The 13459-nt window shown below is 44.3% G+C and overlaps 1 protein-coding gene across 1 annotated transcript in view; it reads left to right on the top strand.

The window, feature by feature from the left end:
- Positions 1-281: 281 nt before the first annotated feature.
- nkain4 (sodium/potassium transporting ATPase interacting 4) overlaps positions 282-13459 on the top strand; it is a 107342-nt gene continuing 94164 nt past the window's right edge. The window contains exon 1 of the mRNA XM_084068217.1: positions 282-645. Coding sequence (XP_083924343.1) covers positions 592-645 — 54 coding nt within the window. The 5' untranslated portion in view covers positions 282-591. The remainder of the gene's footprint in view (positions 646-13459) is intronic.

Below are 13459 nucleotides of genomic sequence, written 5' to 3'. Positions count from 1 at the left end.
TGTGGAGGTAGTAGTAGAAGAATGTCTGCCCTAGCCTAGTCCCTTGGCTTGTCAGCTCAGCCTCCCACCCTTGACGTACCCCCCCCCCCCCCCCCCCACCCCCCCCCCACACACACACACACACACACACACACACACACACACACACCCTCGCACCGGCTTTTACAACCGTCTCCCCTCATACCATTCAGTCAGTCAGTCACCTCCAGTGCGACCAGAGCAGCAGCACCCGTCAGAATCTGATAGATAGATAGACAGATAGAGAGATAGATATTGATAGATAGAGATAGACAGACAGATAGATAGATAGATACTACGATAGAGCGACAGTGAACCACCAAATACCAGCGACGCGACACGGACCGACCTATCGGCTGGAATGGAACGGGACACCGGTGTTTCTCATTGACGTTATTACTGGACCTTGTTTTTTCTTCTTGATGCTGGATCCAGACTGAGAGAGACTGGTGGTCATTTATATCTATTATAACACACACAGAGAGAGAGAGAGAGAGAGAGAGAGAGACTCTGAGAGACTGCACTGGACCCCGTTACAAAGTATCCTCTCTAACCCGTCTCCACTCGGACACAATGGGCTGTTGCAGCGGACGATGCACGCTCATCTTCCTCTGCACTTTACAACTGGTGAGTTCATGTCCTCATGGATACATTTACATTTGTTTCTTTTAGATAACAGGCTACACAAGTTTCGTTTTTAAATCAATCGATCATGATTATATATTGTCTATAATTTGAGAAAGTAAACAAGGCAGATTTGTTTTGACCACTTGTCCCCATACTTAAATATTAGTAGACCTTGTTTTTCCCGCAGCATTATGTTTAAAAATAATAATGTACATGTCATGACTGGGTAGGCTACTACTAGATGCTCCACGTGCAGTGATGCTGGGTGTTGTATTTTATCTTCTCTGTATAGATCTATGAGGTGCTATAGATCTATCTTGTAGTCTTGGCTCTCTGTCATTTCGTCAGAGGTGGTAGCATCATGTCGGGGGGGGGGGGGGGGGGGCGTTGAAGGGTCAACCCTCCTCGACCCAGGGTTGCAGCTACGTGGACAGTAGGCCAGGCCAGGGTCTTCAACAGGGGGTCCGGGACCCCTAGGGGGTCCTCAGAGTTACTACAGGGGGTCCGCCAAATCTTTGTGTGATATGATTTTTTTTTTTTACCTTAACCACTTGAACCCAAGCATCCCTTTTTCTGAGGAGAACTTTAGCCAAAAATAGCAGATCTACAAGCTCACAAACTTGTGAGCTTGTAGATCTGCTATTTTTGGTAAAGAGGTATAGGTGTAGAGGGAAAAAAGAGCAGACCAAGTAAACAAAAAAAGTTTAATCTGGGTCCTTGGCCTGAAAACGTTGAAGACCCCTGCAGTAGGCTATACAGGCCAGTGGTTCTCAAACCTTTTCATGTACAACTACAAGGACCCCCAAATTCATATGTACTTGGTCGCAGGAGACCCCCACCTGAAAGGATTTTGTGCCAGGGCCCAGGGACCCCCATATGCATGATTTGTGTTGTTAAATTGTAGATCTGTCTTTATTTTCAAATGGCAGATACTTAGGGTTAAAGTGGATCATCTGATGTTGATGCTGATGTTGAAACCTCATACTGTATGTATTCAGGATTCAAATAAAATAAACAGTAAAAGTAGCAGATCTACAAGCTCAAAAGGAGCTTGTAGATCTGCTACTTTTGCTACAATTGTGTGACGCTGTAGCCTGTAGTATGATCAGATCAAGTAGGGTGTTAATTAACGAAAAAACACAAAAAGTTACAATACAGAGATAAGAGGTTTCTGCCCGACAGCAACGATGAACTACTTTTGCCGGGGACCCCCTGGAACCGCGTCAAGGACCTCTGAGGGGGGTCCACGGACCATACTTTGAGAGCCACTGGGCTAGCCTATAATTTGGCTTAAGCTCTGGGAAGTCAGCTGTCCTCCCCCAGTGACAGCTATTGCAACATACAGTACAGTAGTGACAGTAGGTTGACTGTATAGTCTGTAGAGAGATAGGATGTGGCTCATGTTTATTGTGCATAATAATGATAAATCAACTCCTACTGTTCCATCTTGACATGGTGACCTGCCACTCCTTGGATTTACTATCAACTGACTGATGACTGGTGCTCAACGTATGGTACGGGGACCCCCAGGGGTCAAACACCAGGCCAAAAAGAAAGAACGACCAGACTGTTGCAAATAACGGCGCCAAAATAGTGTTGAAATAGTGTCCGGGGGGGATGCTGACATAGCAGTAAAGCGGTGCCAAAACACATCTTCAGCACCCCTCACCCAGCTGATGAAGCAAAGATGTTCAGCCCCCCCCTTGAGATTGGCTATTTTTGGCGAAGAGATTTGGTGTAGAATCTGCTATTTCTACACTGTAGATGGAAATAGCAGCAGATCTGCTATTTCTACACTGTAGATGGAAATAGCAGCAGATCGACTATAGAGCCCTGGGGGACCCCAGTTAACTATAGGGATTAAGTGGTTCATTTGTTTCCCAATTTAGTCATTATACACACCACCACAGACGCTGATTGGCTCATCCACGTTTTGGTTCCTGCAAAAAAACGCCCCGCCCAGGCAGCGCTGCATGGGGGGCCAGACCGGGTCTGCAGGAGAGAGACACATGATGATGATGATGTGAATTCACGCAGAACCGGAACGGTTTACCAGCCTAGAACACGCCTTCCCCTAGACGACTTTCTCGTCTCCAGAACAACGCGGCTAATTGTGTTCGTTGGTGCGTCCGACCGTGAGCCCCGAGGCAACCTCGGAGGAACAACCGAACCCCCCCCAGTCTCTCCACCACCAACCACGGTGGTTGGGCAGGAACTGTACCTCCAGTCCGTACCCCATTTTTGATATCATGTACAAAATCTAGCTGGCTGGGTATCTATTAGGGGTGTGCCGATACACTAATTTCACGAAACGATACGATACGATATTTGGCTCACAACTTCGATACGATTTCGATACGATACGATACGCACTTTTTTTATTATGAAAATATATGGAGTAGAAAAAAAGAAAATGCAAACAAATAATTCTGTTTTTGCATTATTCAGACATGCAAACTTGTAGCTTTTCAGCTACAATAGCCGTTTTGAATCCAAATAGTATGACACCTGAACCGAAAAAAAAACATGTTGTCACTCTTTTCACTTCGGGGCCGTTTGCATGCCTGATTATTATGATTGTAAAAAAAAAAAAAAAAAAAAAAAAAAATTTTTTTTTTTTTTCAAAAACGATATTTTTTTTTTCCAAAACGATACATATCGTCGCGAAAACGTATCGCGATATATCGCGGGACGATATATCGGCACACCCCTAGTATCTATCCAATCCACGCAGTCAGTCGTCCCCGCCATGGGAAGCAGTGATCCACGAAAACGCTGTGAATGCAGAGAGACTGTCGTCGTCGGAGACAGATTGCTTTCAGCTGGTGATCAGCGAAGTGAGAGCCTGCCGTGACATTTCACTGATGGCGTCTGCACCGTGGCGGTGGCAGTCGGTGGCTCTCTTTCTCACACTATAGTCTTCTACTGTATGCGGTCACCCAGCCCCATCTTTGCTGCTGTGCTGTGCTGTCCCCCCTGAGTGGAGTTTTACCTGACAGGGTGTGACAGCGTTATTTATGGTGGATATTAAAAACTTGAAGCTGGGGCTCTCACTTTCAAAAAGCTCCCCCAGTCCCCCAGTAATACAGCGGCAGCCCCCCTGTCAACACGCTATTGGGGAACAATAAAGTGTGTTCTTGACAAAAAAAAAGAGTCAAAAAAGGAAAAGTTCTGATGCATGGTCTCACGCTTGAGGGGAGGGAGAGGACAGAGAAAAATTGGAGGAGTGGGTTCTTCTCATCTGCTGGAACATGATTGATATCGTCTCTGTAGGGTGTGAATTGAAACCTCATATGTCCAAAACTGTTACTAATCAGGATACAAAATCTAAAGCACCAAAAGTAGCAGACCTACAAGCTCGAAACGTGTCGCGAAGCTACTTTTTGCGCTTTTGTGCGACGCTGTAGTATGGATCAAGTTCATTGATCCATGAATGAATGAAGTTCATTTACAAAAAACACAAAAAGTTAGAATATGGAGATGAGAGGTTTCTGCCCTGACAGTGACGATATGAAAAGAAAGAAAGAAAGAAAATCTCCAGGTTCAGCAAAAGGTGAACAGGCTGTTGGATGAGAGTGTGGTCTGCCTCAGACCTCTCCTGACCCAGTTGGATGTGAGTGTGGTGGTCTGCTTCAGACCTCTCCTGACCCAGTTGGATGAGAGTGTGGTGGTCTGCTTCAGAGGCAGACCGCTCCTGACCCTGTTGGATGTGAGTGTGGTGGTCTGCTTCAGAGGCAGACCTCTCCTGACCCTGTTGGATGTGAGTGTGGTGGTCTGCTTCAGAGTCAGACCTCTCCTGAGTTGACCCCGTCACGGTGGAAATCTTTACAGTAGGGATTCTGAGGACACGACTTTCCTCTTCTGAGCCTTTTAGATTCACTGCCGATGGAAGAAATCCAATTTCTGATTCCCTTACAACTCTGATAGAGCCGTGGCTGATATATATATATATATCTGCTATATATATTTGACTTTTTCGTCAGTATGTGCAAGTATGCAACGGAGGTTTTCCCGATGTTTTTTTTTAAAACACTTTCAACCTGGTGTCCCGGGTTTTAGGCATGTCATTATAGGTTAACATATAATGCTTGTAGATCAGCTATTTTTGAGGGCTTAAGTGGGTAAATCGAGATTGACATCCGATCGGACTCATAATTCTGCCGTGGGTCGTGGCTCTAATCTCTCATCACCCAAATGCGTCTTAGTCCCATCTTCATTGCACCTGCTGCGCGGTGCTGTCTATATTATGATGGATGTTCCAGCCAACGTTTGAGTGTAAACGGTGATGGTACATGGGTGACTGGGGATGTAGAGCACTGGGTGTCCCTCAGGCGTTGTCTTTCAACATGCATGCTAGTCCCATAGACGGTGCTGTCACTGGATTCAGTGGACTGAGGATGGAATGTGGAGGTGATTGGGAACGTGGCCATTCAAAACATTGAAAACAAGTTAAGGGGTGTGTAATCTATCGATGACACACCCCATGACCCCTTTGATTCATGGAGTATTCTTTTTTTGTGGCATTCCAAAGCCAATAATTTGAGCAGGTCATTTGAGTCTACCAGAGAGTCCGCCTGTCATGAAATTATTGGCTTAGACAAAAACAAAAAATAATCCATGATTTCAAGGCTTTATGGGATGTGTAATTGACAGAAAATAAGAATTATTTTTGGGTGAATTTAAAACAAAGGAGGTTCCATCCACATGGGTTAAATAAAGTTAAATATTTCAAAAAGTATAAAACGTTTGTGAAAATAATAAGTGGAGGTATATGTGTGGCCTACTGGCAATGTGCATAAAAAGGTTGGCGTTGACCAGTCCAGCGGTTTGCGAGATTAACTCCAGACACCTACATAGGCTGAAGTGGTTAATGTATGTTTTACAATAATAATACAAATCTACAAAGTAACTAGAAACTATACTTTTCAAATAACTGTTGTGGAGTAAAAGTACAATATTTGCCTCTGAGATGTAGTGGAGTAGAAGTAAAAGTATTGGAAATTGGAAATACTCAAATACTCAAATACCTCAAAATTGTATTTAAGTACAGTACTTGAGTAAATATACTTAGTTACTTTACACCACTGACTGTCAGCACCTCGCCCGCACTTCACCGCCTCACCTTTGAACTTCACAGGAGGCTGGTATGAGTGTGTATGAGTGTGTATGCGTGTGTACAGTATGTGTGTGTATACGTGTGTATGCGTGTGTATGCGTGCAACACCTGTTTGTGTCCGAGGGAGGTTCCCGCGTTGGGAGACCACCTACACGGTACAAACCCCTCAGTGTTAATTGATACATGTGTAGCTCCGTGCCTGTAACTCGGAGAGCGTGCAAACGTGGGTCCATTTGGTTACATTTGCACGCTCTCAGAGTTAAATGAACGCTAAGGATTTTGCTGGGTGCATGCAGTATATATGTAAAGGCACCATGAAGGGACATGACATTCTCCATGCTGATCTCGCCTGTGGCTCCGTATGGCTTAGTAGGGGTCACAAAAAGCCTTTGGTCTCACTCTGAATTATCACCCCGGACACACACACGCACACGCACACGCACACGCACACGCACACGCACACGCACACGCACACGCACACGCACGCACACACACACCTTGAGGGGCACACACCTGTTTCCCCTTCCCACTTTTGTTCTGACCTTTTTTCTTTCTTTTTTCCTACGTTGCCTCATTAGAGTCAGTGAGAGAAGGAGACATTTGTTAAGAGGTTTATGAAGCTGTCAACGGCTCTGTGCCGTAAAGAGTCCCCGAAGACCCTGGGAAACAGCTTTATTGTCCCCCAGGCTCCGTTTCTGGGTGACCTTAAACTTCCTTTAACACAGCTAGAGAAACACACACACACACTCACTCGCACGCACACACACACACACACACACACACACACACACACACACACACACACACACACACACACACACACACACACACACACACACACACACACACACACACACACACACACACACACACACACACACACACACACACACTCACACAGAGACACACACAGAGACACACTCACACTTTTACGATGAGCTTGACCTGCAAAGAGGAGTGACCGTTTGGTGACCCTTCATAAGGTCATCAGGGTGTGTGTGTGTGTGTGTTTGATGTTAATTGCTGCCCAGGGTCTTTAGTTTACTCGCTAGCTCAGGGTTTCTTCAACGTTTTCAGGCCAAGGACCCCTTGGCTGAGAGCGAGATAAAGCAGGGACCCCCCATTATATATTGTATAAAATGTTTCTTTTTTCATAGATGTCATCGGCAGCTTCATAGACTTGTTTCACAGCACTATCATGTTGGATTCATGTTAATGTGTATTTCCAGACATTTAACCATGCACTTAAACAATCCTTAGTAAACCTGACCTTTCACTCTGTACTTAGCCTGCTCTTTTTTCCGTCTTTACCAAACCACTTTGCCGAAAATAGCAGATCTACAAGCGCACAACGCCTCGCAGCGCGAGGCGTTGTGTGCTTGTAGATCTGCTATTTTTGGCTAAAGTTCTCCTCAGAATAGGGATGCTTGGGTGAAGTGGTTAATGTAAAAAAATCACACAAATATTTGGCAGACTCTGAGGACCCCCTAGGGGTCCCGGACCCCCTGTTGAAGACCTCTGCGCTAGCTGAAGTGAGTGTGTTTCCAGGGAGCCACGTGAAACGTAATTCATACTTCGCCTTGATACAACATTGTCACACACGCCGAAAACAGTCGCCTCGGCGCTCTGAGGCCATGTTGTACGCCGGCTATTTCCGTGGCACACCAACAGAGCATAAATAAACATGACTCCTCCTCCTGGCCCATTACAGGGCAAAAACTACCATTAACCCATTCAGACCCAGAACGCATCTCTGTGTCATTTTAAGATTTCTTTGGCTATTCAAAGAAAAATAGCAGATCTACAAGCTCGTAGCGCGGCACCGAGTGCAGCGCTACGAGCTTGTAGATCTGCTATTCTTCGTGAAAATGTGTGCAAATCTTTAAATATCTATTTTATTTTTACATTTTTTACTCTGTTATAACTTCTTGGGGGTCCCTGGAACAAAATATTTTTGAGATGGGGGGGGGGGGGTCCGCTGCCAAAATCCATATAATTTTGGGGGTCCTTGACATGAAAAAGTTTGAGAACCACTGATTACAGCAACATAAGTTTTCTTTCAAAAAAAAATTAGGATTTAGAAGACATCTGTAGAATTCCCCAGAAACAAAGATTTGAGTTACAAATGTTCGCTTTGACAAATATATATATATTCAAAGATTTGCTCGAATTTTCACGATTAAAAAAAATAAATAGCAGATCTACAAGCTCATAGCGTGGCACTCGGTGTCTTGAAAATGACACACAGATGCGTTCCCGCTCTGAAAGGGTTAACAAAAAACAGCGTTACACACTAACCCCCTCAGAGGTAAAAATAGCCTGTGTGTGTGTGTGTGTGTGTGCGTGTGCGTGTGTGTGTGTGTGTGTGTGTGCACGGTGCGGTGCGCGTGTGCGTGTGCTAATTAGGCAGACAGAGTGCTTTGATCAAACCTCTGCCGGCATCTGGGCCGGCTCCCTAATTGAATTGCGGTTGGCTGTGCTCGTCAAGCGGGCCGGAGCGGAGCGGTGGTGGTGGTGAGCCCCCCGTCTCTATGGGAGGGGGAGGGGAGGGAAAGGATGGAGGGATGCAGAAAATGAGCCCCGTATTGATTGGTGAAAACCTTGTGTTGCTCTCTCTCTCTCTCCCCCCTCCCTCTCATATGCTCTGTGGTTTTTCCTTCTCTATCCTAACTGCTCCAGACAGCAGGGGCTGTGTTGTCAGCAGTGGTGGAAAGTAACTAAGTACATTTACTGAAGTGCTGTACTTAAGTACAGTTTTAACTTTTTTAACTTTAACTTTAAAGTTTTTAACTTTACTGGATTATTGCCATTTTTCAATGCTTTTATGCAAATATTGTATTTTTTACTCCACTACAATTAATTGAAAACTTTAGTTACTAGTTACTTTGTAGATTTTGATTATTTTTGCAAAACATGCATTAACCACTTCAGCCCTATACATTTCGGCCATTTGAAAATAGCGGAGTTCCACCAACTGGGATGCGTTGTCAGAAACAACCCATCAGCCCCGGGCCCGGACCAACACGGTGCTATGCTGTGCTGAGTGGTGCTGGCGGATCGGACAGCAGAACTGTCTGCATAATGATCCGTCTGCTTCTCAAAGAGATCTGTGCACTGTTGTTGTTGTTGTTGTTGTTGTTTTGTTTGTATTTACATTTGTAAGAATGTGTGGAGGTGGTGGTTGACCTAAAGTTGTCTTGTCAGAGAAGCAGATGATTGCACAGAGACTTGGTCCAGGCATGAAATGTCCATCTGCATAGTACAAATCTACCTCTGACAGCCTACAAACCAAATGGACCATTAAGGGGTCCATTTGGTCCAGTTTGTACAGTACACTCTCAGAGTTCATTTGCTGCTGTGTAGCTTAACCTAATGGACCTGTAAGGGTCCATTCGGTGCCATTTGTACACTCTCAGAGATGGATAACAGTAACACTGGACTTTAACGTGCGTACTAGTGCCCGGAAGATGCACTCCCATTTAAAACCCATTAAGACCTGAGGGCCAATTCTACAAATGCCTTCTAAATCATTGGTTCTCAAAGTGGGGAAAAACTACATATTTTCAGGTGGGGGTCCACAGCCACATACATATCAATTTGGTGGTCCTTTGGCACGAAAACGTTTGAGAACCTCTGTTCTAAGTCAGTAGTTCTCACACTTTAAGAGATTTCTCAAAAATGTTGAAAAATAGCAGAGTGGCCTAGTCAGTTATCTGTGTCATGAAACACCACCGGAGGAAACTGACTCATATGGCCTGCAGTTACACCCAGAGATAGTCTCGCGTCACCAGACTACTATTGCACAATCTCTGAATGCTATATAGAGTCTGGAACTCCACTTCCTGAAAGCTGTACAATGGAAGTTGTTCAGACCGGAAAGACATTCGACCAATCACGACGCGGTGCCCGCGGACCTGTAGTCCCAGTGGAAACAGAACCGAGGCGGAAGCATAGTCATAGGAGCGGTAGATTCATGTTATTTGTGCGAGGATTGTTTATCACAGAAAACTTAGAAAGGTATCATGGAATTAACGCAGAAAAAACTGTGAAAGAAGACACTAGTAGACATAAACGATGTTTATGAGATTCGTTGATTCCAGTCGGACTCCTTTGCGCCACTGCACAATGCTGAAACGGAAGTGGGTAGGGGAGGGGCATCCGCTTTCCCCTTACACATGATCAGAGCTTCCGAGTCCCAGACTGTATGCCGGAAACATTTGTAAATTGTGGGAGGCAACAGTCTGGCCACGCGAGACTACACCCAGAGTGACACACACGCACACGCACATGTTTGTATTACTATAGGACATCGACATTTTAAAAGTAGCAATACAACTATGTAGAACAATTCTGGTATAAGTTAACCCAGGACCTGAGGCCGATTCTGCAAAATGTCTTCAAAATCCTAACAGTTTTCTGAAAAAAACGTATGTTTCTATATCAGTGGTGCTCAAACCTTTTCATGTCAAGGACCCCCAAAATGATATGTGTTTGGTCGCAGACCCCCATCTTGTTCCAGGGACCCCCCAGAAGCAAAGATTTGAGTTAAAAATGTTCGCTTTAAAACGATATATATTCAAAAGATTTGCACACATTTTCACGATTTTTCAAAAATCGCAGATCTACAAGCTCATAGCGCGGCACTCGGTGCCGCGATATGAGCTTGTAGATCTGCTATTTTTGAATAGCGTAAAATAATGTTTTTTTTTTAGCTCAAATCATAAGGTGACACAGATGCGTTCCAGGTCTTAATGGGTTAAAGTCCTGCTTTCAGAATGTTCAGAAAGAACAAAAGTTTTAGCATCAACATAAGTACTCATTATGCAGTACAGGACCACTTCACCATCGATTGTAATTAGTAACACATTAATGTGTTCATCACTTTAATGTTGCAGCTGCTAAAGGTGGTTTAATTACTTTATTTGTTAACGGGTAGATTCGCCTGTAATACACCATTCATCACTTAATGTATGTTTAATAATCTAAATTAATAAAAGCAACTAGTAACTAAAGCTGTTAAATAATTGTAGTGGAGTAAAAAAAAGTCCTCCGAGATGTAGCCGAGAGTAGAAGTAAAACAATTGAAATACTCAAGTGAAGTAAAAGTATCTCCGAATATTACTCGCACTTGAAGAAATGTACTCAGTTCACCCATTCAATCCGGGAAAGCATCTGTGTCATTTTAGATCTCAGCGTTGGCTCAGATATATAAGCTCATAAATCTGCTACTTTTGAACATTTTTGAAAAATGTTGAAAGTGAAAAATGTTGAATCATTTTGAATTACGAAGTGTGAGAACCACTGATTTAGATGGCATTTGTATGGGCCTCAGTTGGTGCAGAATTATATATTGTACAATCATTATTGTTATGAGGGTTGTTTATATCTACTTTACATTTTACCATCACTTATAGTCCTTATATAATACATTATGATACAGTATGTCATGTGGTGTAGCTTAGAGCCTAGATGTCTCCACTAGGCCCTGATAGCTATTGTTTTGGTTACAGCCTGTCTCGTTATGGTTCAGCTTGTCCTTGAAGCAGCTACAGTAGAACTATTGTCTGACTCTGATCCCTGTGTCTCTTGGCAGAACTACTGTACCACCACGACCTGTTATTGTACTTACCACTGGTGTGTATAATGCAGAGGTTTGTGAATAAGCTCCATGGAGTTAATTTTGGGGTCTAATGGGGGATTTGTAATTGGTCAAGGGTGTGTGTTCCTGTGTGAAGGGTAGGCTGGCAAACAAACAACAAACAAAACACACACACACACACACACACACACACACACACACACACACACACACACACACACACACACACACACACACACACACACACACACACACACACACACACACACACACACACACACTGTATGCACCTATAAAAAATCCTGTGCACATGTGGATCATGTTGAATGAGCTCAGGACTGAACGTTGACCCTAGAAAACGGCCTCGTCAGAACTATGTGAGCTGCACACACACACGCACACACACACACACGCACGCACGCACGCACGCACGCACGCACGCACGCACGCACGCACGCACGCACGCACGCACGCACGCACGCACGCACGCACTCACATCACACACTCACACTCACATCACTGTGCCTGCCCCTGTGTATTACGAGCAGCAGTGAGCAAAAGATTACAGGCTTGGTGTGTTGAGGGGGAGGCGGTTTCTCCATTGTGAGAATGAGGGCTATATATAAGAGTATGAGAATGATGATGATGATGATGATGATGATGGGTGAGGAGGAGGACAGCAATGCCAAGAACAGCCCAGTGGCAGAATCCTACTGATGACAGTACACACAGAGAGTGAAGAGAGTTGTGGTGGCTTTTCCATCTGGTCCCACTGAACGTCTGTCTGTCTGTCTGTCTGTCTGTCTCTCTCTCTGTCTGTCTGTCTGTGTGACAAGTGACAACGCACGCAGTCATTACGAACCGTCGCCTTCTCAGCCGGTGCTTTCGACGGTTCGCTGCTCCAATCATCATAGAGAATTATCAATGGGGTTTCAGCACTCTGATGTTTCTGGTACCGACTGGTACTGAGGTGGGAGAAATGATCTGTGCTTTTGCTGGAGGAGAGACCGTGTCGAGTCTGTGTGTGTTTGTTGTTTAGTTAGAGAGTTTGAGAGAGTTTGAGACAGACAGAGAGAGAGTTTGAGACAGAGAGAGAGAGATAAGAGGGAGAGAGAGAGAGAGAGTTGGAGAGAGTTAGAAAGTTAGAGAGAGTTTGAGACGGAGACAGAGAGAGACAGATAGAGGGTAGATAAAAAGAGAGAGAAACATCAGTGCCCACTCCTCGTTGTTTCTTTCTCTTTTTAACGATAAAAAAGAAAACCGTGTTCTCAGATAATGCAACAAACATTGCTGTGGATGGTTTTAAGAGATGAAAAGTGGATTCGGGTCAAAGGTGCTTTTCAAGAAAAGTTTTTTGACAACAGACAAAACACAGTACCTCATTACGAGTAGCTTCTCTACTTCAGTAGCGAGAGGCTACGGGCTACAGTGTATCCACACTGGAATTGTACTGTAAAAAATGCCCACTGCCTTTTGTAGCCTAAATCAGTGGTTCTCAACCAGTGGTCCGGGGACCACCAGTGGTCCTTGAGGGGGTTCCAGGGGGTCCCCAGCCAAATTAATAGTTAGGAACCAAATTGATCCTTATGTGTCTGTAACTCTGAGAGTGTACAAATGGAACCAAATGGACCCTGACGGGTCCATTTGGTTCCATTTGTACACTCTCAGAGTTAATGAACACTAATGATGATGATTACAGTGTAGATTAAGACCCCCCAATAAACCTAAATGGTTGAGTCCCTGGCATATCTTTTCAAATGGGGGTCCGTGGGCTAATATGTGTGAATTTGGGGGTCCTTGACACGAAAAAGGTTGAAAACCACTGGCCTAAATAGTTCACCTAACAAATTCTTTGGTCTGACACCTATCCTGGAGGACTCTCCAAAATCAGACCACTGATTACTGAAGTGCAAAATTTGGAAAACATTTTTTTTTGACCAAAGCTTCTATTTCAGAACCTTTAACTTATGAGCATAACAGGCTCATGAGGTGTAAATCGGCTAGTTGTGAATAGCCAAAGTATAGGGCTTACAGTAAGTGGTTAATGTATGTTTCGTATTAATAATCCAAATCTGCAAAGTAATATCAAACAGCGGTTA

The sequence above is a fragment of the Gymnoscopelus microlampas genome (genome assembly GCF_963454915.1).
Source record: "Gymnoscopelus microlampas genome assembly, chromosome: 10".
NCBI lineage: Eukaryota > Metazoa > Chordata > Actinopteri > Myctophiformes > Myctophidae > Gymnoscopelus > Gymnoscopelus microlampas.
Note: the sequence above shows the minus strand (reverse complement) of the source record. Positions and strands in the feature narration are given on the sequence as shown.